Genomic DNA, 27,927 nt, shown 5'->3' with positions numbered 1-27,927 from the left:
AACCACTTCATCGTCGGATTAATGGTCGTTCTGGTGCCTTCTCGTCTATGCAGGTGATCACTATTTTGTTACACGCATAACAATCTTCATCCCAGGTATATCCGACCCAAAATCACCTATAAAAACCGGCAAGAAATGCAAGAATTAACCAAGCTCCAAGCTTCGAGTTAATCCTCAAACCATCATGAAGATCCTCACTCCAGCCTTCGCCTCCCTCCTCACCGCTCTCCTCGCCAGTGCCCAAAGCACCGCACCATCCGCTCCTCAGCCTGAGACAAAGTGCCCAGCATTCCCAGACCGCCTCATCCTCTCCAAACTCCCCGACCCCTTCACCTTCTTCAACGGCAAGAAGGTTAGGACCAAGGACGACTGGGCGTGCCGCCGCGCGGAGATCAGCGCGCTCCTCCAGCGCTTCGAGCTCGGTGACCTCCCTGGCAAACCGGACAAGGTGGTTGGCGTTATCGACGAGAACCATCGTTCGATCACGGTTAATGTTACGGTTGGCGACAGGGAGATTTCGTTCACCAGTACCATTAGGCTTCCGGAACCGGTCAAGCCTGAACCTGAGCCCTCACCCGAGCCTGAGCCTGAAGAACCCGAGGAGCCCTCACCCGAACCTGAAGAACCTGTACCCGAGCCAGAAGAGCCAGAACCCACTCCCGAGCCTGAGGACCCCGACTCAGTCAGCACCCCCAAGAAGAAGTACCCGGCCATCATCTCCCTTGGGTACGCGAGCATCCCCGCACCCGAAGGCGTCGCCGTCATCTCCCTCAACAACGACCTCATCGCCGAACAACAAGGCCGCACGCGCAGCCGCGGCAAAGGGCTCTTCTACGACCTCTACGGCGCCGACCACTCCGCGGGCGCGATGCTCGCGTGGACGTGGGGCGTCAGCCGCCTCATCGACGCCCTCGAGTCCGCCCAGGGGTCGCAGATCGACACGAAGCGCCTCGCTGTTACGGGGTGCTCGCGGAACGGCAAGGGCACGCACGTCGTCGGCGCGTTCGAGGAGCGTATCGCGCTGACGATCCCGCAGGAGCCTGGGACCGGCGGCGCTGGGTGCTGGAGGATCGCGGACCAGCTCAGGGACGAAGGTCTCACCGTCCAGACCGGCTCGCAGATCATCACCGAGAACGTGTGGTTCTCCACCCGCTTCGATGAGTACGCGAATAAGACGGGTGTCCTCCCGTTTGACCACCACTTCCTCTCGGCGATGGTTGCGCCCCGTGGGTTGCTCGTGCTTGAGCATAGCGGGATTGATTGGTTGGGTCCCGAGTCGACGTATGGGTGTGTTTCGGCTGCGAGGAAGGTGTGGCAGGCGTTGGGTGCGCAGAGGAATGTTGGGTTTTTGCAGGCTGGGGAGCATAATCATTGTCAGTTCCCTGAATCCCAGAGGAAGGACTTGGAGGCGTATTTTGATAGGTTCTTGAAGGGTAAGCGAGCCGAAACTGGACACTTCAAGACGGATGGGGAGTTTGAGTGGGATGAATCCGAGTGGATCGATTGGGAGACTCCCAGATTGCGCTAGCTTTCAATACGTGCTTTCGAATCGTTTCTCGAATTGCTACTAGGATCGTTGATTATGTGTTGGAAATGTGCTATGTAAAGTTGTACGTATTATATCCAACTTTGACTGAATTTGGGTACACTGGTTTCAACGTTCCATCTCAGAGATCACCTCGAGGTCATCGGTCTGATCCCGTCCCTCTTAATTACTACCAAAAAGGAAAGCTGCTTTCTCTAAACAGGGACGTAACTGATCTAAAACTTACAGCAGATCCTTCAATTTCATGCACCGTCACTTGCTTCAAGCTTCAGCAATCGCGTTTCATCCACCCCCTCCGCCCTTTTCACGAAACGGAACACCCAAGTGTGATGAAATTGATCGGAAGCATTGCCACACCGGTACCATGACGCTGCTTGGCGCTTGGCAATTTGCTTTTTCCACACAGCCCACCACCGGAGGATGGAACGGAACTTGGATTGACCAGGAGCCAACCATGACCACCTTTCGGACATTTCGACTCTTCGGATAGGCAGGTTCAAGTTGAGGCGGTATACACAGCGAATTTCGAGGAACGATCCAACTAAGCGCCCGTCCAAACGAACGAGTACGACAGCCTTCGTATTTCGCTACAAAGCCAAACGACCGTCGAGCGACCCGAAAATGAACGCTGTCATCTCCTACTCGCACCGAGTACGACAATGGCGAGTATAGGTGCATGTGGGGACAACTATTTTCCTGGTTCACAATCTACACGCACCCCGACCATCCAACCACCCCCGACTTGTATTCCGGCGCACTCGGTTTTGGTGTGCACAGCCCTCGACACCACGGACGAATTGGAAGTGATTAGCACCCTGAAAGGCTGAAACGATACTCGAAAGAGGTACAAAACCAGAATGGACAGCCAACTGATTGTCATTTTGTCATTCCCCGGACTAGGGACCCACAGTCGGGCAATTGCGATAGACCTACAAAAAGGGTGGTGGTTTCGGTGAATTCTGCTGTCATATCTTTCTCGCGTCCCTTCTTCTTGGGCTTCACACTCCACCCTCCACTTGACGTCTCGTATTCCATCCTCTCTCCCACCTCAGTACCGCGCCTGAAATCTGCCATTGGACTAGCTCTCTTAACAGCCAATCGACCACCGTCAACATCACGATCGCCATGCCATCCCCTAGAAGACGAGGGTCTGATGAAGTTTCGTTCAACAGCGACAAGAGCCTGGGCTCCACTCTCGTCAGCGACCGAAGTTGGTCAAAGGAGCTAGAAACGAGATCGACGCGAAAGTCTTTGGAGTACGTCTGTATCTGCATCTCAAGGAATCGAGTCGTCTAACCCGGTTTCATTCGTTTGGCTTTCCCAGCGTCTCCTCACAAATTCGTACCTGCGAAACACCACAAGAAGCTCTCGAAAATGCCATCGGGCCAGACAACGTCCCTCACACGACTGAACTCGACACCATCCCATGCGCAGGAATCCGGATTCCGAACGGGCCCTTCACTGGTCTCTTAGCATGGCGCTTCGTTGTTCGTCTGCAGGATAAAGCGAAAGTTTCAACCCCTCACCTGACACCTGCGACGCCACGAACCCTCAGGCAACATATGCGACAGAGGAGCGAAGATGCTCGTAGTTTGTTTTCTCTCCAACCACCGCCGAAGATAGGACACGGTCATACCCGTTCGAGATCCCAGGTTGAATTCACACCTCCATTCTACAAATCCGAGTTTTCTACATCCACTTCGGCGTTGTCGACTCTGTCTACAGCGGCGCCCTCCATTATCAGCACGCGATCCGATTCCATCCACTCCGCCACTAGAAATCCCCAATCCGGTTCATCGCATTCCCAGGCAGTCGTGACCAACATGATCCTCGACACCTCATCCTCACACAACACGATCTCGAGAGGCACATTACTGGCACTGGGAGCTTCCGATGCATTCATCGACCAATTGGAGAAGTCTGAAACTTCGGTTTCGTTGTACCTTCAAGACGTGCAGAAGCCCATCTCCTTCCGTTTGGCTGCTGAAGGTGAACCGGGGAGGTTAGGCGTCCAGTTTCTCGAGGAAGCAAGGGTCAATATTTGTATTGGGGAAGGTGGGCGAGGTGGGATCGTATGGGGTGCGTAATTCTTGCATTTATGAAATAAGGATGAGCTGCTCATGTTTTGATCCAGCTGATTCTGCACTCGAGACGAAGTTGTATTTGAAGGAGGTGCCTAGGACGATACCGCTTCCGAAAATGAACATCCAGAACAAGATTCGGGGGCTGTTTAACTTGGCAGCTAGCCGGTTTACTTGAACCTCACATCGCTATTATTGACTTGTTATGGACAGAGACAAAAGGACTCGTAGGCACGCCACTTGCTGTTTCAGAAAAGGCACCCAGCTCATGGGGTATATTTTTACATGGACGGGTTGGTACATGGGACATGGATACAATACACATACACTCAAGACCTGTACACGGCGGGTACGATACGAAAAGGATAATGATACATCGCGACGACTTGTTGATCGCCATCCGTTTACGACAAGGTGGGGACCTGCCAGTCGACCCACTGGGACTCGACGAATCCAGCTTGGTTGGGAGCGTCGGTGCGCTGGATGTTCGTGTTGGCATTAGCATTGCCACGCAAGAACTTGTCGACGAAGGCATTGAGGTCATTCTGTTGGCTACCAGGGAACATGCAGTGGTTGTGTCCGCCAATCTGGGAGATACCCATGTTGTTGGTGACGCCGAGGGCCTGGTAGATCTTGCGACCAACGACCATGCAGCCGTAAACGGATTGAGGGCCGAGCCAGTCGATGCCGGAGTGGTCGATGACGAGGAGACCACGGGGAGCGACGAGACCAGCGAGCAAGTGGTGGTCGAAGGGAAGGTCGTTGACGCGGTTAACGTATTGGTTGAAGAGGGTGGAGAACCAGACGTTCTCGGTGACGATCTGGCGGGCAGTCTGGGTGTTGACGCCGTTCCTGGACATGGCGTCGGAGATGCGCCAGCAGGCAGCACCGCCAGAGCCAGATTCCTGAGGGAGGGTGAGGGCGATACGGGGCTCGAAGGCACCGACGATGAGAGCACCCTTGCCGTTACGAGAGCAACCGGTGGTGCCCAGACGGGTGAGGTCGATGCGAGAGTTGGGGATGGTCTCGAGGACGTCGATGATTCGGCTGACGCCCCAGGCCCACGCCATCATAGCTGAGGCGGAGTGGTTGGAGCCGTAGAGGGTGTAGAACTTGCCACGACCACGGCTGGATTGACCCTGCTGGTCGGCGATATCGTTGTTGTTGAAGTTGATCATGGCGACGCCACTCGGGGTGGGGAGGGACGATCCACCGACAGCGATGATGGCGGGGAAAGGACCGTTGCCAGAAGGGAACTGGATGGACGCGCTGAAGCTGATGCTCTGGCCACCATTGCGGACGTTGACGGTCAAGCTGTTTCCTGAGAGGGAACCAGTGACGGACTCGGGTTTGGGTGGGAGCGTACCGAGTTCCATCTGTTGGAACAGGTGGGAGATCTCCTTCTGCCTGCACTCCCATTGAGCCTTGGTGGTCACCTTCTGGCCATTGACAAAGGTGAAAGGATCGTTGGGGCGGGCATTCGCAGTCAAAGGAAGGTTAGATGGGAGCGGGGGGCAGGAAGCCGGAGGCGCAGGGGGTTGGGTCGTAACCGGGGGCTGAGTCGTGACGGGGGGTTGAGTCGTGACAGGGGGCTGAGTGGTAACAGGTGGTTGTGGCTGGTTGCTTCCCGGAACGCACTGGGAGAACCAGTCGTTGAACTTGTTACACACGTAGCCGGACACACAGGTGGTTCCACCAGTCCATCCAGTACCACCGCCTATGAGGGAATGGAATAAGTATGGGTAGCAGCAACGGGGAGTAGACATCGGTACTCACATTGTTGGTAAGGACCTTGCTGTGCGAGTGCGGGCAAGGCAAGGATGAGGGCGACGAAAGAGGCCTTGAGTGGAGCCATTATGAATTTGACCTGGTGGGAGAGGGTGTTCGAGCTTCGAGTATTCCTTTGTCGCTCGTCTTTTATACTTTCGAATTGCCTCAAACAAGGGTCTTTAGCGGAAGATTCGCGCTGCCCTTTGTGGTATACCCCACATGTCGTTTCCACGCTATCACCAACGAAGTAGATGGCCACAAATGGAAGCCTCGATAGAAGAAGAAACGATTATCCGACGTTCTCCACACTCTGGTTGGCCATCCGCCTTGTGGCGAAGCGAACGATGACCAGTTTAACCGACGAATGCGAAGGATGCCAGAGTGTAAAGTCTGTTGCTGATCTCAAGCCCCTTCGAAGCAGACGATAGAGACCGAGGAAGTCGAATAGCGCCCATGAAAGGGTAGAGGATACCCCCGCCCCAGATCCACATAGCCAAATTAGACAAGAGAGCTCAAGTTTAGAAGACCCAAGACTTTTGCGAAGTTGCCGAAGGCTGGTGGTGGTTGGGGTGTCTGTCCAAGTGACTGTTTCAGTAGTAAATATTTCAACAAAACGAGGTTCCGTTGACCAGATATTCTTCCGAAATTTGAGTTTCGTCGCGTCGAACGGCATTCAAGAAGCCGGTCGATCTTCAAGTGGGTACAGTGCTGTCCATTGTGGATATTCGACAGTGTATCATGGTATCAACCAGGGGGTGGGTGCTAAGAGCCAATGTTGAGCTTGGTTTCAGAATAAGAGGGGATCTGGCAAAGAGCAAAAAGCGTTCAGGTCGCGAAGTCAGCGGCGGCCCGAAACGCTGTTAGATCGCTCCGGAAGGTCCGTCTAAGGCCCGGAGTCTCGAGGAAGGAGTGACGTCGGGGCGTTCAGAGTTCTCAAAGGAGTTTTCAACGGTCGCCTTCTGAGTCCTCAGTTTCGAGATATTCCAACGAGAAAGCCAGGAACTTTCCGTTGTGCTCGTGTACGGGGATGAGTGGACGTTGTTAAACTGATCAATGCAGACCGATAACTGATACGCGCAGAGCGGGCCTCTTGACCTATCCATTGTGCAATGTTAACCCACCCGTCAGTAACTAAATGATGGAGTACCTTCTTGATGGAAGCAAAGAAGCGGACACAGACAGCCAGAGTGATGTCGTCAGTATCGCTGGAAGAACGTGGCGAAGAACCAAGAGAAACAAATACGAATTAATCCGCGTGTTTACCCGCCGAGTCACAAGAGGTACAACTTCTTCACAAGGCTTGGGGCACCGGGACGAAAGCGGCCTCACAAATGAATTTTTGAAGGCAACGACATTCCCTTGTGGAGACGGGCTAAGTTGAGGGCGGAGCATGTGGACGAGATCTGAGTTCAGAAAACGTGGTCGAGGGCCGTTACAATTGGAGATGCCGCACGCGAGAGGAAGTTTGGTCGCGGAGTATCACTGATAGGGTAATAAAGACAGGACTGGGATCTGATAATGCAGTCAGCGCACGGCAGTGGATGAAGCTTGAAGTCACTCGATGTTCTGTAGATGTATTGCGTTGAGAATATCAGGGACTTTGAGATCGTGGCAAAGAGACTACTCAGCAGTAGGCAGATCGAGAATCAAGCTCAAGCCCGCGGTCACGGACACCAGCTACGGCGGGCGAGTTCGGTGCATCCCTCGTGCCCTCTTGAAAGTAACAAGGCAAACCGAAGTTCCTCCATCCAAGTCACATACCTCCTGATGTGAAGCAGGCTAGATAGGGACGAACTTCAACGGTCAGATGGAAAGGAGGGTAAAAAGCCTACTCACGAGAACGTCGGATGTTTGCCTCCTAGAGGAGAGGACATTGGTGCCAGCGGCACCCGGTGATTTCGCAGCCTTCAGTCCAAGTTCCTCGTGACTGACCATAAATCCGAAATTTGGGATCCAGGGAAGGAGATAGAGGGCAGACGGAGGATTCAGCACCATAACCCACGGAGATTGTCAACCGCGAAGGCGGCCAACGTCACAGTTGCGGGTTCGAAAAGAAGGCTTGGCGATGACGGAGTAGAAGACTGCTTAATGAACGGAAAGGGAAAGTAGAAAGTTAGAACGTGACAATATTAATGGCACCATGAAGATTCTCTGCGATCAGCCGCGACCGACAGAAGTCTGACAGGGGACGCGACGCGACGGGTTGAAGTGAGGTGATGGAAAACGAGTCAATAGAATCATATAATATACAGTGGAGTGAACTCCAATGCTCAACTACGCAACGAGAGAGATCATGAAAGGGTGGGCACTTGCCAGTTAACCCATTGCGACTCGACGAAGCCGGCGTTGTTGGGAGCATCGGTGCGCTGGATGTTGGTGTTGGCGTTGTTATTACCCCGCAGGAACTTGTCGACGAAGGCGTTGAGGTCGTTCTGTTGGCTGCCAGGGAACATGCAGTGGTTGTGGCCACCAATCTGGGAAATGCCCATGTTGTTGGGGACACCGAGGGCCTGGTAGATCTTGCGACCAGTGACCATGCAGCCGTAGACGGATTGAGGGCCGAGCCAGTCGATGCCGGAGTGGTCGATGACGAGGAGACCACGGGGAGCGACGAGACCGGCGAGCAAGTGGTGGTCGAAGGGAAGGTCATCGACGCGGTTGACATATTGGTTGAAGACAGGGGAGAACCAGACGTTCTCGCCAACGATTTGACGAGCGGTCTGCGTGTTGACGCCGTTCCTGGACATCGCGTCGGAGATACGCCAGCAGGCAGCGCCTCCAGAGCCGGACTCTTGAGGAATGGTGAGGGCAATACGAGGTTCAAAGGCACCGACCATCAAGGCACCCTTTCCGTTACGAGAGCATCCAGTCACACCGAGCCTGCTCACGTCGATTCGGGAGTTGGGAAGCGTCTCGAGGACGTCGATGATTCGGCTGACACCCCATACCCAAGCAGTCATGGCGGATGCGGAGTGGTTGGAGCCGTAGAGAGTGTAGAACTTGCCACGGCCACGGCTGGATTGACCCTGCTGGTCGGCGATATCGTTGTTGTTGAAATTGATGATGGCGACGCCGTTGGGGGTAGGGATAGAGGAACCGCCCACTGCAATGATGGCGGGGAAGGGTCCGTTTCCAGATGGGAATTGGATGGACGCGCTGAAGCTGATGCTCTGTCCACCATTGCGGACGTTGACGGTCAAGCTATTTCCAGAAAGGGAGCCAGTAACGGATTCGGGCTTGCCGGGAAGTGTTCCAGCTTCGTAGCGTTGGAACAATTCGGAGATTTCCTTTTGTCGGCATTCCCAGTCGGCCTTGGAGGTGACCTTCTGTCCGTTGATGAATGTGAATGGATCGGGGAGTCGGCTGTTAGCAACGAGGTTGATGCTGCCAGGGAGGTTAGGGCAGGTGCCGCTCGAGGGAGGCTGGGTCACGACGGGAGGCGGTGCAGTGGTGACGGGGGGAGGAGGAGCCACAGTCGTTGCTGGAGGAGGAGGGGTGGTGACTGGAGGTGCGGTACCGGGAACACATTGCGAGTACCACTCGTTCTGGACGCGGCAGACATAACCGCTAACACAGGTTGTAGAACCAGTCCAGCCATTACCTCCACCTATAAACAGTATGGTTAGAGGATCGCGAATGCAAAGAGACGACGACACATACATTGACCCCAAGGGCCCGACTGTGCCATAGCAGACACGGAGAGAGTAACGAGGACGAGTAGTTGCTTGAAGGAGCCCATGGCGAAGGTTGTGAGGTGAGTACACAAGGATAGTCGAAAACAATCTTCGCCTTTATAGTCACGGATTATGTGCTCTCCCCACCGAGGTTGTCTCGTGGGCCTGAGCGCGGGGAATTACAAAGAGCCATTTCTGCATGCGTTGTTGCAGATAAATCCGAATGGGCCAAGCTACCATGGAGCCGGAGGCTGATTCTAGAAAGCCGCTTGGAGTTACCCCGAAAACGATAGTTGCATTCTCACCAATTCTAAGCCATGATGATAGGGTGATCTTGCACGTTTCGAAAGAGAGACGCTTGCGGCAATGAAAACTGTCCCCTGTCAGATGGAACGAAAAGTGCGCCGATGAAACCGAGAACGCAGACATAACGCGACTGGGAAACGAGAGGCATGGTTAGATCCTGTCCAGACGAGTCATTTGGCGTTACAACTGACCATTCTATAATCTCTGGATAAGCGTTGCACTGCCGGTTCCGTCATCGCAAATCCCGTCAACGCTGATCACTTCTTGCCACGCGGGCGAAGCAGCTCCGTAATGTCTTCCTGTTCTTCACACGTGCGGTTGGGTTTGCAGAGTGCCGATGAGAGTATCATCCGGGACATTGTGCTTCAAGCTTGGTTCTGCGAGGATGAAACCGAAATCACCGAGAAGACGCGAACCGAAATGCAGAGCAGCTGGGAGAATATCAGATCGCGCATCGTAAAGAAGCATCTTGAATTGGTTGGCCTGGTCCTCGTAGTATTGTTGTCACCCGTTATGACGGTCACGAGTTCACCTGGGACACCGGGCGCACACTCGGTCTCCCAGAAAGGCGGGAACGAGCGGGCCGCGGCAAGTAAAGACGCGGTGAGAACACGCTGCCAAGGATATTTTCTGTACTACCTCGGGTGAATAAGAAGTAAATGGTGGGGATGGTTATTCCGACGCACTGAATCTTAGCCAACAATTCGACCCCAGAACCACAGGGGGACATCAGACGGATTGGATTCGGGCAATGCACAGAAGCACAGAAGCTTTTGAAACTTCTGCGACATTCCATGGATGGGACGTCTGTGGGAGTGCTGTAAGATCAATCTCGAAAACGCGAGAGGGTGGAGTAGATGGAGATACTCACGCGAGTTCACGCGACTCGACCACGCGAGTTACCCCAGATTTGCTAGGCACGAGTCCTGGCAACTCCGGGGAAAGTTAAGTGTGTGTATGTAAGCTGCAATGTTGCACTTTGTTGGAACAAAAGGTTTTTCAAAAACGAAGTGACTTGGTCCAACTGGGACCAACAGTATCGTAGACTCTGCAGAAGGTCAATCACAAAATTCCTGGCGGCTTTAACGCAAGAAGGACAACGGAATCTACGTCCGAGGTGCTGATAAATTCTAAGTTGTTCGAGTGGTAAGACTGGAAAGAAAGCAAATGCCTCCAGCCGAAAATTAACCTTTCTCCTCATCTCAGGGCCGGAACTTGGAAAGAAGTCAGAATTCTCCACCATCTGATACGAGCATCGAAAAACTCACGAATGTGGATTTATGGGCCTTATTGAGCAGACTCCAAGGCCTATAGCAGTGGACGGCGGCCGCGGTCAGTGTAAGGTCTTCTCCAGGCGCTGCACGCTGCACAAATCTCGTGAGCACAGATTCAAAGCGCCCACAACGACAGCACAGCGACCAGAAATAATATTTTGGTCATCGTCGACAGCCCCAGGGACAGCACGCCCAACGGCCTTCGTGGTGGTCGAGAAGTAGTATCTCATGGTCCGAGCGCAATCTTGCCGTGGCCTTTGTTTGTCCTTGCTTGCGGGTCCATCAACCGGCCAATGCCGACGATGGGCGCTTAACGAGCTGCCAGTGGTAGCTGGAGCCGACTTGGCGAGGACTCGAACAACGAGATCAGGCAGCAGTGAGAAAGCGGTCGAATGTCGACTGTGGTCTGTGTGCTACAAGACTATGGACGAGGCAATGCAGCCATGGAGGAATTCTCACCCTTCCATGACCCCGCACATGTTACCCTCAGGCTGACCACGATGATGTTGGCAAGCTTAAGAGAGGTCTATCAAAATTGAAAAATTGCGTTGACTGCTCGAAATCAGTGAGATCCCAGTCAAGATACAAGCAAATCTTAAAGAAGGCGACACTGAACGTGTTTTCAATAATTTGGGAACTACTCGCATCTTTGAGAGAACCGTCCTTTTTTATACGTCACAAGGGGACTCTGGAGTAGAACGTTCGTCTTGGAGCCTTTCTAACGTGAAGTGTATCTGGTCACTGTTAAACTTACCTTCGTAAGGGATATCCCAGCCCGCGGTGTTGTACCATTGAACAAGTCATTCGCAAGGAGAGATTTGAACGGACGTGAATGTAGGGAGGTTAAATTGAAAGTCGATTGGAATCAAATGGAGTGCTCGAATCTCGTAACGCCGATCACCTTGCCAGGCCAGAGCTCCATCTAGCCAATGGGGAAGGCCTGAAAGTAAGGAGAGAAGGGCGAGCCAAATCGAAGGGGAATATCGTAAGAAAGCCTGCATGCTTGAAAGAATGGGTAGACATGTGCTCGAAACTCCCGGCGGCATCTGCGGCGTGAGAAATAGCTTCTTGGACCACCGAGGAGTCCAAAGCGAAGCTTTCTTGGAAGGCACTCCCCGCGAGCTTGTTGTGAGATTAAAAATGTAGCCCTCCCCAAACAGTACGCTGCATCAACTTATAGGCAGAATTTGAGACGTACGTTGACGTTAATGAACTAAAGTCTGATAAAGCATTGACAAGGGACAACATATCGCTGAAATCAATGATCACACAACGGCGTCAGCCGCCGTGCTCGCCGGTTACCATACGTCTCGAAAGGTTGTGCTAATCACAGCTTCCTCAGAGACGCACCTGGATTTGACCATGCAGAACCTTCTTTGACGATGGTCGTAGTAATTCCAGATGGTCTCAGGTAGTGGCGTCAGCACGCGAATACAATCTCGTCGTGACTCTCGGCATGGACTGCAGAGCAAAGGCCGAGTTACTAGTTCACCGCCTGAATTTCCATTTTTCAGACAATAGAACCACTACAGGTGTTATGAAATCTGTGCTTAAATGAAAGGGAAAATTCTAAAAGAGATTCTCCTCACCGCGAACCATGGAAACGGAATAACTGTTTCAATGCCCGTCTGAAAACCTCAAAGCCCAGATAGACAATCACACCCCAAATTGAAGCTCACAAGGTACGGGATGGGCTGGGCGCATGTAGATCTGGAGCGTAAGGGTAAAGATCCTACACCTACATCTTGCGGTGTTCTGACCATGCAACGACGTTTGTGCTTCAACCTAATTGCTGTATCCTTGCTACGAATAGACTCTGTATTGCCGAGCGCCGGTGAATAAAGGCCTCAGTGGTAGTCATGGATGACGAGAGAGCCTCTGGAAAGTAGATGAATGGTTGTGCATGCGCCTATCGAGGAGGGAGGATTTCACTCCGCCTGCGTTGGGATTCACGTTGCACCACAGGCTAAAGGCGCCTAAACAGCGTTGGAACTTGTCCACGGCGGGTGATAGGGGTAGGTAAGAAGAGGTAGGTCACCGGAGACTTCGGTCCCTTTGATGATATAGACTTCAGAAGCATCAGCATCCCCAAGCAGTTATAGATAAATGGCCACTGTTCGCGGATGATTCTGTTTGAAGGGGAGGTGGTTGTCCTCCGCACTGGGACGCATTACAAGAGGGTGGATGGAGGGCTCCATCTATTGAAAACAGAATTCTACTTTCCCGTGCCTGGTTTATCGTCAAGGACAGAACGGCACTGGTACGCTGTGGATTAACCGAACAGCCGGAGTGTGCCGCGGAGGTTCAACGTTCATTATAATATTACAATATTCTTGCTGCCGAGGGCTCCCCGAATCGGTATATACCGTCCCGCTTGAGTCGTGTCTCTCCGCTTATTTTGACTTGCTACCCCCGTTCGACTTCGAAAACTGAGGTGACGCACGGATCAAGACAAACACAAAGGTCAGCGCGTTATTATTTTCAGCATATCTCGGCTCACAGCAGGGGTGTTTATCGTTCCTGGTCTGACCACTCAATCGGAGGTCAATCTCCAACGGGTAGAAAAGCCCTTCAGCAATCTTCGGCTTCGTTTTTGGTATTCTGTCCTGGGAAACAGCCTTCGATCATTACATAGGATCGGTGTGCTGCCCGGGTTCTCGGCAAGGGGGTAGCCTGAACATACACCTTACATCAGATTGCTGCCAAAGCCAAAACCGGAGGGTGGTTTCAATGGCCTGAATTCTATCCAATTTTCATACAAAAGCCCTTGTGTGGCGGATTTCATCTCCCTCCCTGGCAATTGCCCTGCGCATGGACTATCCCAATCTCCCCTCTGGCTACCAGGACCCGATGCAATACAGGCAACTCCACAATCTTCCGTATCCCTCTCCCGAAGGACAGAACAAAATGGGTTCTTCCGCCCAGTATCGTTCCGACGCCATTACTTCACCGAATGTTCACGGTCACCCGTTTATTGCACGTCAGCCCTCGGCGAGCAATAGGGAGATCAATTTAGAGGGCTTCGCTAGTAGCTCTGGTAATTATCTGCCGCCGCTACAACAGCCTGATCTATACACCGCTTCAGCCCAATTCGACCAGGATGCCCTTCGTCTTCCTCGTTCTTCCACCATACACCCGCACGCCTCGCCTCAAAGTTGGCCACCGTACGAGCATCCCATCCCCTTGGATGTCGCACTCTCCCTTCGCTATGATTCGTTCCCGAGTCCTTCGCCATTTCCTCCGCCTCGACTCTCCCCTCCATCATACAGTAACGGCGGGTTGTCACGCGGGATCCATCCCCTCGCTGGTTCGTTGGATCCTGCCACAGGCGTGTTCTACCGCACGCCAGACCACCCCCGTCTGCGTACTGCTCAGGCATGTGAGAAGTGTCGCACGAGAAAGGCCAAGGTATGCTTTCATTAATGTCCAGTAAGATTACGTCTGCTAACAGTCGTGTTCAGTGCAGTGGAGAGCACCCTTCGTGTAAACGCTGTATAGCACGAGGACTAGTCTGCGAATACGCCAAAGAAGGGCGGGTTAGAGGGCCGAACAAACCAAAGCTTAAACCACCCCCGACCACCGTGGCAGCGACGGACGAACCGTTCTCCTTAGCTCCGAGTCGGGCCCGTACGATGAGCGCGAATGACAGCACGTCGACCAGCGGAAACTCCTCCGAGCACCACGACGTCGCCTCTATCCTGTCTTCGTTTCGTGCCAACGAGACGCGGCTCGGAGCACCCTCCTTTTCTGGAGTTCCTGGATCCAGTCAGGCCCGAAGGAACTCGCTATCTCTCGACGAGCATCGACCCAACCGCTCTCGCCCGCCCAATCTACATTTGGACACCGCGTCTAACCATGACCGCCGCATCGGAGTCCCCATACTACAACCCTCGCCGGGAAATTCGCTGTACTGGACAGAAAGGGTTGGTGCGCAATATACGCAAGACAGTGTTCGTCACGAATATCAACAATCACCGAGGAACGACCTGCCCATACCGGAAGTTCAAGGATTGTCGTATCCCTCTCACAACTTCCCTGGCCCAGAACCCACGGTGGTGCCGCCATTCGCGAGATTTCCATTAAGCCTGCAGCCAACCATTGATCTCAATGGGCAATATCTAGGGTCTGGCTTCGATCTGGCAGGGTCAAGCGCGACAGAGGGTGGAACCGATACCTCGACGTTGATGAGATACCAACAATCCCAGCAAATCTCCGTGTGAGCATTCAAATCGGTCTTGATGTCGCCCAAAACTGAATGAGTATTCGCAGCTGTCCTGTACCCGAGACTTCGAGCGTGTCCCATGACCTGAATCATCATAACATTCGAAACTCCATACCCGGCGACTTCGCTTCTGGCCCTTTCACGTCGCAAGGGGAGTATCTCCCAGTGGAGTTCGAGACACTCAATCAACATGCCGACGCACCTAGAAACTCTATGCCACAGGACATCACTCCTAATCTTACACCAACATGGGTAGAGATTTCGCCCACATCAGTCCCCATCTCAGGCATCGAGACCAACGTTCCTTCATCAGGTCTTTCTACAAGATTTAGCAGTTCAGGAGTCCACACACCCTCTGATGTAAAGGGAACCTATCGTTCAAACACCGACCACAGTCCGGAACGAGTTTCCGCACAAGATTCACAGGGTGTCGAAGGATCTACACAACCTCGTGGTCAAGTCTCGCACCCAAGCTATCAATTGGATTTGCGTATGGACTGAAAGGCCCTATTCGCGATTAGGTGGGCTGCTCGTTCTTAATCTGTTGTTCTCAGCGTTCATTGACATCATAGCAGCTCAACATCGGGCATAGGGCTTTGTTTCTCCCGATCATCGCTGTTTGCTTATTCGATAGACGGGTCCAGCGATTAGCAAGGACACCAGGAGACATCTGGGCAGTACTTCGGTTTTTCATCTCCGTCTATTCTTCTTCGTCGATGGCGTTGCTTCATCTAGTTCCACATTCTTCGATATTCTCGTCCTTCTTCATTTGGCATTTCAGTGGCTTCAGACGAATGTGCATGCCTCAATTCGTTCTCAACTCTCATCGGTCTTCTAGGGTATACATACGGGCCTCTTTGTATTCTAATGTTTCTTGCTTTCAGTCCATCCTAGACCTTAGAATATTAATTGGTTATTGGATCTGATTCTTACTGAGAGCCCAGACCGACGGAATGGATTGTGTTAGATCGGCTGTTGAGGGTGGCGAGCTGGAGAGAAAACAGTTCTTACCGCACGAGGTGTAGGTCTATAGAGCAACTCAAATTAAAGTTCGCTGGCGCAATCGAAGTTAATCGGAATGTAATTCTGATCTCTCGAAAATGATAAATGAGATGAAATGTCCAGGATGGCGGGAACCAATTCATGGGGTCGCGACACATTGCTTTCCAAGTCGAGCATTCCGCGCTACTCGGTGCATTCGAGGTACCCTTTCTCCGCAGTGCATAACACGGAGATGTGCGAGCTCTATGTATAGGGAAGATATGGCCCTTTACGGCATAGTTAGGATATCGTTTCGTGAACTCAGCCTAGTGCTGAATGCATGGCAGGGGATAACTTTGAACTACCCTGCGCTTGACCATAACTTGCACTAGTCGAGTGATCAGCATGTTGTGGACTGCTCATAGTCTATAGTCATTCTCATTATATGAAGCCCCTGGGCACATCTACTACCTGACCATTCAGAGGTACCCCTCAGATTTGCCATCGTGTAGTTCCATAGGCGATTTCAACGGATTCTTGGCTGGCTGTTCCTGGTTCCAAGGGCTCCCTGGTCTTAAGTGGAAACAGCGGGGATAGAAGTATCAAATGGCTTGTACGTACAGATAGGGCCACGAGCAGCTAGTCCATCTAACAGTGTTGGTGGTAAAGGGGGATTGGTTTTGGGCAGATTATTGCCCTTGATCTCCTCGTCAAGGCTCTCGAGGCTCATGGGAGGCGTCGGAAATTTGGAAATGAACATATTCCGCTACTATGTTACTGAAAATCTTAACTCTGATTGATACCTCTCCGTTGACGACTCCTTATCCCAGCACGGTGGACGCGAACAGCGACTTCAAAGAATGGAATGGACATAATAGGGGCTTTCCGGTCCTCTTTATCCGGTCAATGATCCGGGATAGCCACGTAGGCCCAGACTGAGATTCTCGGGCATTGCTTCGGGTTTGGCTTGGGTGCTGCTTTACCAGCGACCACCACCGAACGAGACTTCAAGTTTCAAGCTTCAAGCTTGGGCGCTTAATCTCCTGACGCTCGCCTGAAACTCTATCTGGGGACACACGCTCAAGGGAACTTGAAGAGGAAATCTCTTTGATCAGGCCAATCACGGTCACGGCTCGCCGCTGATTGACTTGGTCGCTACCCAACCGCGCTCTCAGGCTGGCAGATGTGGCCAATGCCAGAGCGGCGTGAGGTCATGCGAATTCCGAAAATCACTATTCAGGCCCATCAAATATGTGAACAGATTGTTATCTTTGCGTAAGTCTTCTTACCGTAGTCTCTTTCCTAGGTATTTTACCTTCCGCCTAGTTTGCAGGCTATGGTGATCACTGCACGTCATGTGCATGAGGAAGCTATGACGCCGGCGCCGCCTCAAGCATGCGGAGACCGCTTTATACCGATTATGAGCCATTTTCCCGTTCTCTCAGCTCTAATATATTCCGTGGGGCTCGCTGCACATCGGAGGCTTCACGACGGCGGGCAGATCCTTGTCAACAGTCGAGGGACAGCTCCGTCGACGGCCACACGGGCATGGTCGGTCCTTGAGTGGGCCACTCCTTTATAACGGACCCGCTGAATACTGGTTTCAGCACCCGGTTCTTTTCCCTCTCTTTTTTCTCCTTTTTTTTCGCCATGCCCTCCTTCAGCGCTGTCACTCTTTTGGCGCTCTCCCTTGTTTCCGTCGCGTCTGGCGCGTCTCCCCTGCAAAAGCGCGGCGTGACGACTTCACCCGACGCCGTGAATGGTCAGTCCTACGACTATATTGTCGTCGGTGGTGGCTTAGCAGGGATTACCGTTGCTGCTCGATTGGCTGAGAACCCATCGGTCACCGTTCTGGTCATCGAAGCAGGGGGTGATGACAGGAATGATCCCCGGGTGTACGATATTTATCGTTACGGGGAAGCCTTTGGCTCGGAGCTGATGTGGGATTGGCCAACCGAGCGAAATCGAGGCATCGTCGGTGGTAAAACGCTCGGAGGAGGGAGTACGTACCTCCCTTACCTTATTATTGAGGGAGAAGACTGAACCAGGGACAATAATAGCTTCGATCAATGGTGCTGCCTTCACTCGAGGAGTAGACGCCCAATATGACGCGTGGTCGGCCCTTCTCGAACCTTGGGAAGCCAACGTTGGTTGGAATTGGCAAGGCATGTTTGAGTACATGAAGAAGGTTCGCTCTTTCCCGTATAATTACAACACGGCGTTCCTGATTCAATTCACCTCTGCAGTCCGAAGCCTTTTCGCCTCCCAACAGCGAGCAAATGTCGAAGGGCGCTCAGTTTGTTGACTGGTACCATGGCTACGGGGGCCCCGTTCAAGTGACCAACCCTAATAGCATGTATGGCGGCCCTCATCAATGGTTCTTTATTGACTCCATGGTCGGCTTGACTGGCATGAATCACATCCCAGATGTGAATGGAGGCAACCCCAATGGCGTCTCGATTACTCCTCTGGTAAGCCTTCCGCAATCACCACAGACCTTGTTGCAAGTCTTACTGAACATGCCCTTCAGATGATTAATTGGCGCGATGCTGACCACCGATCTTCGTCCGTTATGGCCTATCTGACGCCAGTTGAGCATCAGCGTACAAACTGGGTTACTTTGACGAGGCACTTTGTCAGTTTTACCTCACTCGGTCTCTTGGAGGTGGCTGACGCCCCTTTGCTATAGGTCACTAAAATCAATTGGTCAAATAACTCTGTGCCTTTCAGAGCCTCTGGTGTCGAATTTGGTCCTGCCAATGGTGGCTCGACGAGGTATACTGCTTTTGCCAGACGCGAAGTCATCTTGGCTGCCGGCGCCATCCAGGTAAGACGTTCGAGAATCAAAAGTCTATTCGCACACACTTAAATCGTCTACCTCTCAGACCCCTGCCCTCCTTCAACTTTCAGGAATCGGCGACTCTGCCATCCTCGGGCCTCTCGGAATCCAAACCCACGTCGACCTCAAGACAGTTGGCAAGAACCTTCAGGAACAGGTACACCAACTCCACCCTTCCCCTTCGATCACCTCTCTCTAACTGACTGCTGTTTTACCACTTTCTACTCTTTACGCAACCATCTATGTACTACTAAGACCATGAGTCAATTTGGTGCAGGTGGCAATGGCTTCAATCCTGAAGGTCGTGGCCCTTCGAACGTCATCGCGTTCCCGAATCTGTACCAGCTGTTCGGTACCCAAGCAAGCTCAATCGTCAACCGTATTAGGTCGTCGATTAGCTCTTGGGCTGCGTCACAGGCTGGCTCAGGGTTCTCAGCTGCTGCTCTCCAACAGATTTTCCAGGTGCAGGCAGATTTGATCATCAACAATAACGGTACGTCTTCATCTTCACCGACGACGCGTGGCGAACATTGTGCTGACTGTCCTTTGTAGCACCGGTTGCAGAGCTGTTCTTCAGCTATGGATGGCCCGAGTACGTATTCCTTCAACACTTGAAAGATTCTCATTTGTGCTGATTGTTGCCATAGTACTCTGGGTATTCAGATGTGGAATCTCTTGCCATTCAGTCGAGGCAGCGTTCAGATCACCGTAAGCCTCCTCTCTGTATGTACGTCAGCGGAGTACCTAAAAGCAGTCCGCACCGATAGAGCAACAACCCCTACACCAAGCCACGCGTTCAAGTCAATTTCTTCGATATCGACTTGGACATGGATATCCAAGTTGCGGCGTCACGTCTTTGCCGACGTGCTCTGACCACCCCGCCCTTGAGGTAACCAACTCTTTCCCCTTTTACCACTGGTTGTCCAGGTCGCTGATACCAGTGTTAAGTTGGATCGCCACTGGAGAAACCATCCCAGGCAACGCCGTCCCAGATAACGCAGAACGAGGAACAGACAACGACTGGAAGAACTGGATCAACAACAACTTCAACACTGTCTCCCATCCCGTCGGAACGGCGGCTATGATGAGACGCAGCCTTGGAGGTACCACTCTCTCCTAGCTTCAAAGCGAAATAAAGACGTAAACTAACCTAAAACCTAATCGCGCAGGTGTCGTGGATGCCCAACTCAGGGTGTATGACACCGCCAACGTCCGCGTTGTGGATGCTTCTGTGCTCGCCCTCCAGGTTAGCGCCCACCTGTCATCCACTCTCTACGGTATTGCGGAGAAGGCGGCGGACCTCATCAAGGCTACGTACCCTTGAAGAAGCGGAAGGGCAACGTTCTGTGTTCCATCCAGTGCTCCTTGTCGGACACATTCTACTTTATACCTATCTATCGGACATTTTGAAGCCACGGACCTATGTATCCACCCCACACAACCGAAACGTTCTTTCCCAACTTCCCTAACCACTCGTTTTATCTTCACGGACACACTGTACACGTAGAAAACTTTGTAATTCTGGATTGTATAAATCGTGCTAACATAGTACAATTTGAAGGACAAACGTTCATTTCATTGTATAGCGACAATTGGACGGTTCGGATAGCAGGGTTAGAAATCAAAAAGCATAAGCGAGTCGTGGTACGAGTCGTTGACGGGTGACGTTACGAGTGTCCGAAAGCAGCTGAATAGATAAAAGGAAACTGGAGTCCACATCGTAGAAGGGGGAATGGGATCCCGAGCAGCAGGTCCAGTGCGGGAGAAGTTCAAAGTGGATGGGCGGGCAGGCGAAGGCTTCCGTGTGGAGGGAGGAGACTACCCCTCTAGGTCACCGCTGGGACCCGTAAATCCAAAAGCCCAGGACAGCGACCGGAAGAGTAAGTCCCAACAGGACACTGAACGACAAAAAGGAAAAGAACACGGGTAAGGCAAGAGTCGTCCGGGCGAATAGGTAAGTATAAAAAGGGTTAGGAACGAGCCAGCCATCGGGCTCAAAAGTCAAGACCAGCTTCGCTTATTAACAAAGACTAGTCCAACAACGAGAACAATAAATTAAAAGGAGACGGGAAGAAGGTTCTCACTGTTGGAGATGCAACCTCCGAAGCATGTCTATCCAACTTTGCTGCTGTGGTTGCTGTCCATTCGAGGTCGTCCCGTTTGCGCTGTTTGATGCGTGCGGTCCATACATATCGAACGACCCTGGTATCCTCATGTCGACGGACCGCCTGTTTTCCGGGTTGCCCTCAGGTTCTTCGGTGTAGATGTATTCCTTCAGTTTCGGTGCGAAGATGTCTCGCCATGACGATCCCCGACTTGGCGAGTTGGATCTTGAGCTCGATCTCGAGTTGGATTTCGGGATTTTCAGCGGTTCTGACGAACCAACTGGGGGAGGTGGTGTTGCAGTAGCGTTCGATGTCGAGGCAGGCGGTTGACCCTCCGGTTCTGGTGCAAACACTCGAACATTGATGCTCGAGTGGCCGTCATCGGCCGCTGGCGGTGCTTTCGAAAGTTCGCCTCCTGCCCTCCGCAAGCTATCACCCAAGCGGTTCTCGGAAGGTGCAGATTTCATCGAAGACGACGAAGGCAGCGTATCCGAGTTCCTCCACCCCTCGTTCTCATCCTCCGACTCCTCCCGCGTCGGCGTCCGCCATCCCTCACTGGACGTCTCCGCGCTGATGTGGCTATCCGAGCTGCTCAGCTCCCTCTCCTTCGCGGCCGCCGCGGCTGCAGCAGCAAAACTGCCAAACCGATTTAGGGCCCTGGCAGACGCAATGGCCGACTTCCATCTCGCTCGAGGATTGAAATTGTCGCGGAGACCATTGGAGAGATCATGTGCAGTGGATGGCGCATGGGTGGTCAGCCAGGGGTCAGCGAGCGCTCGCGCAGCGGTGGGTCGTTCAGCTGGGTTCGGGTTGAGCAGGGACTTGATGAAAGCTTTCGCTTCCTCCGAGACGTTCTTCCAGTATCGTTCGTGGAATTCGACTTTGCCTTCTGTCGTCTCCTTGAGAAGTGTTTTGGCGTCGTTGGAGCGGAAGGGGGAGTAGCCACAGAGAAGCACGTAGGTAATGATTCCGGTTGCCCAGATGTCGACCGCTTTCCCGTGACCGTCTTTGCTGAGGACTTCTGGTGCCACGTAGCCCAAGCTTCCCGCCAGAGAGTGAAGCTGCTCATCAGGAGAGTGGAGGTGTTTTGCGCTAGATGAAGGTTGAGCAACGGCACGCAAGCGATGATGCGGGGCAACACACATTCCAAAATCTGCGATCACGATATCGCTATCCAGCTTCTTCGTGCGATACAAGATATTTTCGGGTCTAGCGGACACGTTAGACAGATAAGGATACGACGTTTACTGCCACGTACTTCAAATCCCGGTGGACAATGTCATGTTCGTGGAGGTAGTTGACACCAGACAGAATCGACCTGACAACAGCGACGGCATCCTTCTCCGTAAACTTGCCTCGCTGCAGGATCCGCTGGAAAAGCTCTCCACCAACAGCGAGTTCAAAAGAGAGGTAGTATTTCGACCTCGATTCGAACCATTCGTAGAATTTGACCTGTCAAACGTGAGTACAGGTCTGCGACGATAAGGAATGGCGGCCCTCACGATGTTCGGGTGGTCAAGACCCTTCAGAACCTCCATTTCTCCCCATACACTGTCCTCATTTCCTTTAACTTTCTTCTTGGGAATAACCTTGAGCGCTACTTCCTTTCGAATTCCTGAATCGACATGGGAGGTCGTTACTGGAGTCGCTGGCCGTGAACCCCTGGGTGTCGTGGGCTGAGAATCGAGCTGAGCTGCTGCTCCATGTTCAGCGATGTCTACCTGGTCTACAGGAACATGCCATGTCGCCCGCTATCATCAAAGATTAGAACATAATTCACAACAAAGTTGCTTTTTGTTTACTTACAATCACTTTGCCGAACGTGCCTTCGCCTAGTGTATCCTTAAGCTCGTAGTTCCTCTTCTTCATAAAGCTAGGCGGCTGGGGCAGCAAAGCTTCCTTTAACGTCATATTCTTCATCATTTTTTCCGATTTTTGAGGCGGTTATTCGTGTCCAAAAGTCGAATGTGGGGTACTGTGGGGCTGGAGACGGTGGTAGGTTACGCGGTTGCCCACTCTTCCAGTTATCTGCTAGCGAAAGGTATTCTGGCCGAAACTTGTGTCGATTCAAGCGACACTCGTGGATCGGTTATTCGAGCTCTGAGGCAGAGCAGCAGGGAAGAGAGAAAATGTCTGATAGCACAAGGACAAGGTCATACTCCGAATGTGGCGGAAAGCGGTGAAGAGTAAGACATCAAAAAGCCTCCGGCACCAGCGCGTGCGGCCCCCCCAAGGTCATGTCGGTGTTTCACGATAAACACCCTGGGCTGCTACAGATAATGAGGCTCGGTGGACACTGGAGAGCCAAAACCGTGGACTTTGCCCTGAAACCTTGTAGGCATGGTTAGAGCGGTGATGAAACGCATCAGATATGTCGGAATTCCAGGCGCAAGCTCACTGGAGGGGATGTCGATAAGGGCTTTCCAGGAATTGGTGGTTAATGGCTAAGCTGGGCAGGGATAACTTGGCGAAGAAATGGAACTACCATCATAGGCTATGAAATGTCAAGCAATTACCATACATAGTTGGTCACTCTCTAAATCGGTCCTTGGCAAACGAAGCTTGAGCGTCTTCAGTCCGCCTTGATGTTAGATTGGGAGTACGTAGTATGATACAGAATAGAGTAATAAGGCGAGGTGGATTAGTTAGTAGTACAGTCAGGGTACACACGTTCACAAAAGTTAGTTATTTCAAACAGAGATACTCATCTCCACGCCCTTCTCCAAAGCCAACTTCTTAAGCTCTTCCAACTCCCCATACTTTGGCGGCGCAGGTCGTGATAGCTCCAGTCGCACCTCCTTCAACCTCGCAACCCCGCCAACCTCCCCACAATCCTCCTCAGGATCGTCCACCAAAGCAACAGCAGTATTCGAAATCCGACTCTCCAACATCGCCTTCACATCCGCCGTCGACACGCAGAACGAATCGTGTAACGAAAACTTCTGCAGGTTCGGAAGGAGGACCATTCCCGGTGCCCCCATGGCCGTACCATTACCAGGTCTGGTGACGCCATTCGCGTACCCTGTGCCCAGAGCCCCAGCAAACCCGAAACCCGAACCTCCCGAGGATGACCTCAAGGAGGCGGCGCCGCCCATCCCCCTCTTGACCGTCAATCGTGGTATGATCTCGTCGGCAGATCGACTGACCCGGAGGACACACTCTCGTACACCCTTCACCTCCACCAAAAGACCCACAATCCCATAGTTCTCCTCCCACACAACCTCCGGATCCTTCGAGCTCTGCATAACGAGTTTCCGAAGCTGCAGAGACGCCTTGGATCGTCGCAGCATGTTGATCGTCTGTTCGGGGTTGAAGAGCGTCCGCGCCCGGATGGAGAGCGTGGTCAAGGATGGGGCGGTGATGAGCTGGAAGATTCGGGAGATGTAGGAGCTCTTGTTGACCAGGCAGAGGGTGTGGAGGTGGGGCAAGTAGACTGCACTCGAGACCGTGGCAAGTTGGCCATTGGGAGGAGACGTGCCAGTCGGGATGTGAGGATGGACTGTGGCCGTCGTGGCGGCTACCTCCAAAACCCGCTCGTCCTCGGTCGTGAATTCCTCCAGCAACACACACTCCTTGAGGATCCGACTGAACTCGCCTTCAAGGAACGTGCTTCCTTTTGAACGGAGGTACTTGAGTTGACCCCAGGGCATTCGAAGGTGGTGCGTCGGATGGGCGATATTGTTCAGTGTCAGCCTCGTCAGCCGTGGCGCATTGAGGAACGACTCGATCGCTTGCCAGGGTCGCGGCGCTGGTGCCAAATTGCCGGAAGAAGAGAGGCTGAGAGCGTGTAGGATGGGTAGTCTGTCTCGTGTGGCAGCGAGGATGGATCGATAGCTGAAGAGATTGTCGAGATCTAGTGCCACATCTTGCCACCGTTCTGCATCCCCGACCAACACCGCAAGCAACGAAGAGGCGAGTTCGGCGGTCCTGTCGTCTTGGGCCCTCCCTGGGCCTCCCACTCCTCCAGGTTGATACCGTAGAGAGATCCATAGCGGTTCGGTGCCTGATCGATGGAGGCATGCCTGGAGGAACTCGTGTGCCCGCGCTTGAACCGGATGGTTGGCTTCCAAACTCGCCAGCCGCACAGTCGACAAGTCGATGTTTATCCGCGACCAAAGCTTGGGAAGCGACATGAAAACTGTCCGCCAATAGCTACACACCCTCCCAAACTTCCATGGTATGTCCGAGGCGCCGGTCGTGTCCACTCGAGGCCAGGAAACGGTCGCATCCCCTTGCGCGTAGAGGAAGATCTCGGACAAGATCTCGGGTGGGAGGCGTCGAAGAGGTGAGAGGCTCGCTTCGTGTTGAGCTATATCCTCTTGTAAAGTGAGCCTCCGAAATTCCAGGGCTTGAAGCGAGGCTCTGAGACGTTCGATCTCCGTATCCAAGTTGGAAAGCGAAGCCTTCGAGTGTTGGATATAATCTCGAACAGCAACGGCTTCATCGTCATTTGGGACAAACGACGAGTGGAGTATGGATTCTGGTAGCTGTGTGGGCATGTTCTGGGGCTTTGAAGGGAGATCATTCAAGTGGCCCTCTGATATAGACGACTGTTTCTTATCACTGACAAAGCGTTACTCTTCGTTCGTCACGAGCTTATAGACATCTTACCATTCTACGTGACAGAAGTTGCCTTGAAAGGCCATTCAGCTCTTCCCTTCGTGGCCCGAGTTTGTAAGTCGACCTTTGTCGCTGTGCCCTGGGCAAGTTCTAGGTCAGGTTCCGTCCCATTTCCGAATTCTATAAAGAGAAACTTACCACCAGCAATACAGCCCCCTTGAAAACGAAATCCGCGACCCGTTTTTCGTGGCCTAACCGTTTCCTGGGCTGGCGCGTTTGTTCAAACGGCGACACGTCTGCAGACACGCTGGTGGTGGCCGTTGCAGTCAAAGTTGGGGATTTCCAAGAAAGAGTTACGTCCGGCGTGTCATTGATCTCAAATTCTGGGATTGATTTCCCCATTTGATTGATGCGGGGTAGATCGTTATCTTATCTCAGATGCCCCCCACTGGCATCTCCATCTCGAAGTGGTCTCTCCTGGAAACTTATGTTCAGAGAAAGTAGGAAACATACATAGTCGAGGGGTGAATCGTACAATGCAGGTTACACTACGAAAGGTTGGGCGTGGTCCAGTTGATCCATTGCGATTCCACAAATCTGTTATCCCTAGGCTGGAGATCAGACTTGAAGAACCCAGTATCCGCATCCTTATTTCTAAGGAACTTATCGTAGAAAGCCTCCACATCTTGTGCTTGCTTCTCTGGAAACTGACAATGACTATGTCCCCCAACCTGTGTGAACCCAAAGTTGCTGGTCCCCAGCGCCTGCAACACCTTCCGAGCAGCAACCGCGCATCCATAGCTGGCAGACGGCATCAACCAGTCTATGCCACTATTCTGGACAAGTAGAAGCCCTCGTGGTTCGATCAGGGAAAGGAGCAGGTGATGGTCGTAAGGAAGACCATTCACATTCCGTGCAACCCCTCCGTGGAATCGCGGAGAGAAATACGTGTTCTCGACGACGATCTCCCACGGGGCAGGCTGCTCAGGGATCCCAGGTCCACGAGTCCTAAAGAACGCATCGGCCAATCTCCAGCAGTTCGCTCCCCCATTTCCGGATTCCTGCGAGATCGTGAGGGCAATCCGGGGCTCGAACGCGCCAGCGACTAGAACTGCACCGCCGTAACGCGAGCAGCCAGTAACCGCGAGCCGCTTCGTGTCGATTCGAGAGCCTGGAGCGCTTTCCAGTGCGTCGATGAGGCGACTGAGGCCCCACGCCCACGCCATGTACGCCCCTGCTGAGTGGTTGGTACCGTATAGTGTGTAGAAGTGGCCTTGCCCACGCCTGTTTGCGAATGGGTAAGCGATTGGGTCGGGATGAAATTCGATATACACTGCGTCTTGAGGGATGGGCACTGTGGCGATACCGTACGCGATGACCGCAGGGAAAGAGTCAGACGAGCTCGAGGAATTGGAACTGAAATTGGAGTTGGAGTTGACGGGGAGCCGGACTTTGGCGGTGAAGGAGATCCTTCGCGGTCCTTCAGTGATTTCGACGGTGAGAGACGTGTGGTCATCGTTGAATGTGCCGACTACAGTCGTGGGTTTGGGAGGAAGATCTCCCAGTTCGTAGCATTGAAGGATGTGGCTGATCTCCTTTTGTCGGCATGTCCAGTCCTCTTTGGTGGCTACCTTCCTTCCGTCGAGGAAGGTGAACGGATCAGGGAGACGGGTGTTGGCTGGATAGTCGGAAAGAGGCGCGCACTCTGCCAAGGTAGGGCACTCGGCAGCGAGCGTTAGTGTGTAGAGGAAGGATCCACTGAGGAGAAGCAAGATTCGCACTGCGGGTAACATCGTGACTGACCTGAGGCGATGGCTTGGAGAACCAATCCATACCTGACTTTATATGGGTACTGTTGTCTTCGGATTTACGTGGGTGATCCAAGTACTCAGCCTACTATCTCATTTGTAGCGGCAGAAGCATAAAGTCTGGAGTTAATCCGATATTTCAACTTTTTCAGAAGCTGAGAAGCTGCACAGTGCATGAACGTGAGTTGAAGACTCACCAGAAACTAAATGGGGTCATCGGACGTTTCAGGTCCAGGTGGCTGATTCTTGGTGACATATTTGGTGGTTCGTCGGGTATCATGGCTCCTGCCCGATCCTACCGATGCTTGGGACTTCAGGGAAAGGGTGTGAGCACGGTAAGCATCCAGAAAACAGGAATCGATGATCTCCAAACGATTGTCGCATCGGTGGTATGCTGAAATTACCTCCAGAATAAGAAACCCCATTGCCATACTCGGGTGGGCGCAGGGTGGGCGCCTGGCCTTCCGTTGGACCGCCAGACTTCTACGCACTAGGATCAGAGAAGAGTTATATGTGCGCCTTGGATATACAATTAGTCTTGCTTTCCAGGTCGAAAGAGCTGCCTTGGAGGTACTGCAGGCTCCAATCGAGTGAAGTTAGGTACTGTTGCCAATCGGAATCGAACTCGCGGGGTTTCCCATCAGTCCCATTTTCCCGCGCTTGCTAGACATTGGCACCGCCACCACTGCCTAGGTCTGTGGTGTCTGTTCCATTTGTGTCTGGCACTCACCTCGACCTGACTTGGATGAGCGTGACCCTGG

At 52.8% G+C, this 27,927-nt stretch overlaps 12 protein-coding genes across 12 annotated transcripts; 5 read left to right on the top strand and 7 right to left on the bottom strand.

The window, feature by feature from the left end:
- Nucleotides 1–184: 184 nt before the first annotated feature.
- Nucleotides 185–1,528, top strand: CC1G_05859 (Cip2; the record flags this gene model as incomplete). Its single annotated transcript, XM_001834670.2, has 1 exon — nucleotides 185–1,528. One exon carries the CDS (start codon nucleotides 185–187, stop codon nucleotides 1,526–1,528), a length of 1,344 nt encoding a protein of 447 aa, XP_001834722.2.
- Nucleotides 1,529–1,788: 260 nt separating this feature from the next.
- CC1G_15388 (hypothetical protein) lies at nucleotides 1,789–2,019 on the bottom strand (the record flags this gene model as incomplete). The annotated part of the gene is made up of 1 exon (XM_002910064.1): nucleotides 1,789–2,019. One exon carries the CDS (start codon nucleotides 2,017–2,019, stop codon nucleotides 1,789–1,791), a length of 231 nt encoding a protein of 76 aa, XP_002910110.1.
- Nucleotides 2,020–2,671: 652 nt separating this feature from the next.
- On the top strand, nucleotides 2,672–3,805 carry CC1G_05858 (hypothetical protein; the record flags this gene model as incomplete). The annotated part of the gene is made up of 3 exons (XM_001834669.2): nucleotides 2,672–2,802; nucleotides 2,871–3,625; nucleotides 3,681–3,805. The coding sequence occupies 3 exons, from the start codon at nucleotides 2,672–2,674 to the stop codon at nucleotides 3,803–3,805; spliced, it is 1,011 nt and encodes a 336-aa protein (XP_001834721.2).
- A 226-nt stretch (nucleotides 3,806–4,031) lies between these two features.
- CC1G_05857 (Cip2) lies at nucleotides 4,032–5,482 on the bottom strand (the record flags this gene model as incomplete). Its single annotated transcript, XM_001834668.1, has 2 exons — nucleotides 4,032–5,344; nucleotides 5,404–5,482. 2 exons carry the CDS (start codon nucleotides 5,480–5,482, stop codon nucleotides 4,032–4,034), a joined length of 1,392 nt encoding a protein of 463 aa, XP_001834720.1.
- Nucleotides 5,483–7,688: 2,206 nt separating this feature from the next.
- On the bottom strand, nucleotides 7,689–9,136 carry CC1G_05856 (Cip2; the record flags this gene model as incomplete). Its single annotated transcript, XM_001834667.1, has 2 exons — nucleotides 7,689–9,004; nucleotides 9,058–9,136. The coding sequence occupies 2 exons, from the start codon at nucleotides 9,134–9,136 to the stop codon at nucleotides 7,689–7,691; spliced, it is 1,395 nt and encodes a 464-aa protein (XP_001834719.1).
- A 532-nt stretch (nucleotides 9,137–9,668) lies between these two features.
- CC1G_15387 (hypothetical protein) lies at nucleotides 9,669–10,624 on the top strand (the record flags this gene model as incomplete). Its single annotated transcript, XM_002910063.1, has 4 exons — nucleotides 9,669–9,980; nucleotides 10,100–10,197; nucleotides 10,286–10,332; nucleotides 10,584–10,624. The coding sequence occupies 4 exons, from the start codon at nucleotides 9,669–9,671 to the stop codon at nucleotides 10,622–10,624; spliced, it is 498 nt and encodes a 165-aa protein (XP_002910109.1).
- Nucleotides 10,625–13,462: 2,838 nt separating this feature from the next.
- CC1G_05854 (hypothetical protein) lies at nucleotides 13,463–15,374 on the top strand (the record flags this gene model as incomplete). The annotated part of the gene is made up of 3 exons (XM_001834665.2): nucleotides 13,463–14,059; nucleotides 14,113–14,867; nucleotides 14,921–15,374. 3 exons carry the CDS (start codon nucleotides 13,463–13,465, stop codon nucleotides 15,372–15,374), a joined length of 1,806 nt encoding a protein of 601 aa, XP_001834717.2.
- An 806-nt stretch (nucleotides 15,375–16,180) lies between these two features.
- CC1G_05853 (hypothetical protein) lies at nucleotides 16,181–16,584 on the bottom strand (the record flags this gene model as incomplete). Its single annotated transcript, XM_001834664.2, has 2 exons — nucleotides 16,181–16,242; nucleotides 16,476–16,584. The coding sequence occupies 2 exons, from the start codon at nucleotides 16,582–16,584 to the stop codon at nucleotides 16,181–16,183; spliced, it is 171 nt and encodes a 56-aa protein (XP_001834716.2).
- Nucleotides 16,585–17,504: 920 nt separating this feature from the next.
- On the top strand, nucleotides 17,505–20,017 carry CC1G_15386 (glucose oxidase; the record flags this gene model as incomplete). The annotated part of the gene is made up of 12 exons (XM_002910062.1): nucleotides 17,505–17,856; nucleotides 17,915–18,042; nucleotides 18,101–18,325; nucleotides 18,385–18,489; nucleotides 18,544–18,681; nucleotides 18,740–18,850; nucleotides 18,949–19,186; nucleotides 19,246–19,285; nucleotides 19,341–19,401; nucleotides 19,461–19,582; nucleotides 19,642–19,796; nucleotides 19,863–20,017. 12 exons carry the CDS (start codon nucleotides 17,505–17,507, stop codon nucleotides 20,015–20,017), a joined length of 1,830 nt encoding a protein of 609 aa, XP_002910108.1.
- Nucleotides 20,018–20,773: 756 nt separating this feature from the next.
- Nucleotides 20,774–22,709, bottom strand: CC1G_05850 (CAMK/CAMK1 protein kinase; the record flags this gene model as incomplete). The annotated part of the gene is made up of 5 exons (XM_001834661.2): nucleotides 20,774–21,890; nucleotides 21,942–22,007; nucleotides 22,057–22,250; nucleotides 22,301–22,549; nucleotides 22,605–22,709. The coding sequence occupies 5 exons, from the start codon at nucleotides 22,707–22,709 to the stop codon at nucleotides 20,774–20,776; spliced, it is 1,731 nt and encodes a 576-aa protein (XP_001834713.2).
- Nucleotides 22,710–23,488: 779 nt separating this feature from the next.
- CC1G_05849 (hypothetical protein) lies at nucleotides 23,489–25,297 on the bottom strand (the record flags this gene model as incomplete). The annotated part of the gene is made up of 1 exon (XM_001834660.2): nucleotides 23,489–25,297. One exon carries the CDS (start codon nucleotides 25,295–25,297, stop codon nucleotides 23,489–23,491), a length of 1,809 nt encoding a protein of 602 aa, XP_001834712.2.
- Nucleotides 25,298–25,906: 609 nt separating this feature from the next.
- Nucleotides 25,907–27,151, bottom strand: CC1G_05848 (Cip2; the record flags this gene model as incomplete). Its single annotated transcript, XM_001834659.1, has 1 exon — nucleotides 25,907–27,151. The coding sequence occupies one exon, from the start codon at nucleotides 27,149–27,151 to the stop codon at nucleotides 25,907–25,909; it is 1,245 nt and encodes a 414-aa protein (XP_001834711.1).
- Nucleotides 27,152–27,927: the final 776 nt, after the last annotated feature.

Source organism: Coprinopsis cinerea, assembly GCF_000182895.1.
Source record: "Coprinopsis cinerea okayama7#130 chromosome 12 map unlocalized cont3.12, whole genome shotgun sequence".
In the NCBI taxonomy this organism is placed as follows: domain Eukaryota; kingdom Fungi; phylum Basidiomycota; class Agaricomycetes; order Agaricales; family Psathyrellaceae; genus Coprinopsis; species Coprinopsis cinerea.
The sequence above is the reverse complement of the archived record's forward strand: the minus strand, read 5'-3'. Positions and strand labels throughout refer to the sequence as shown.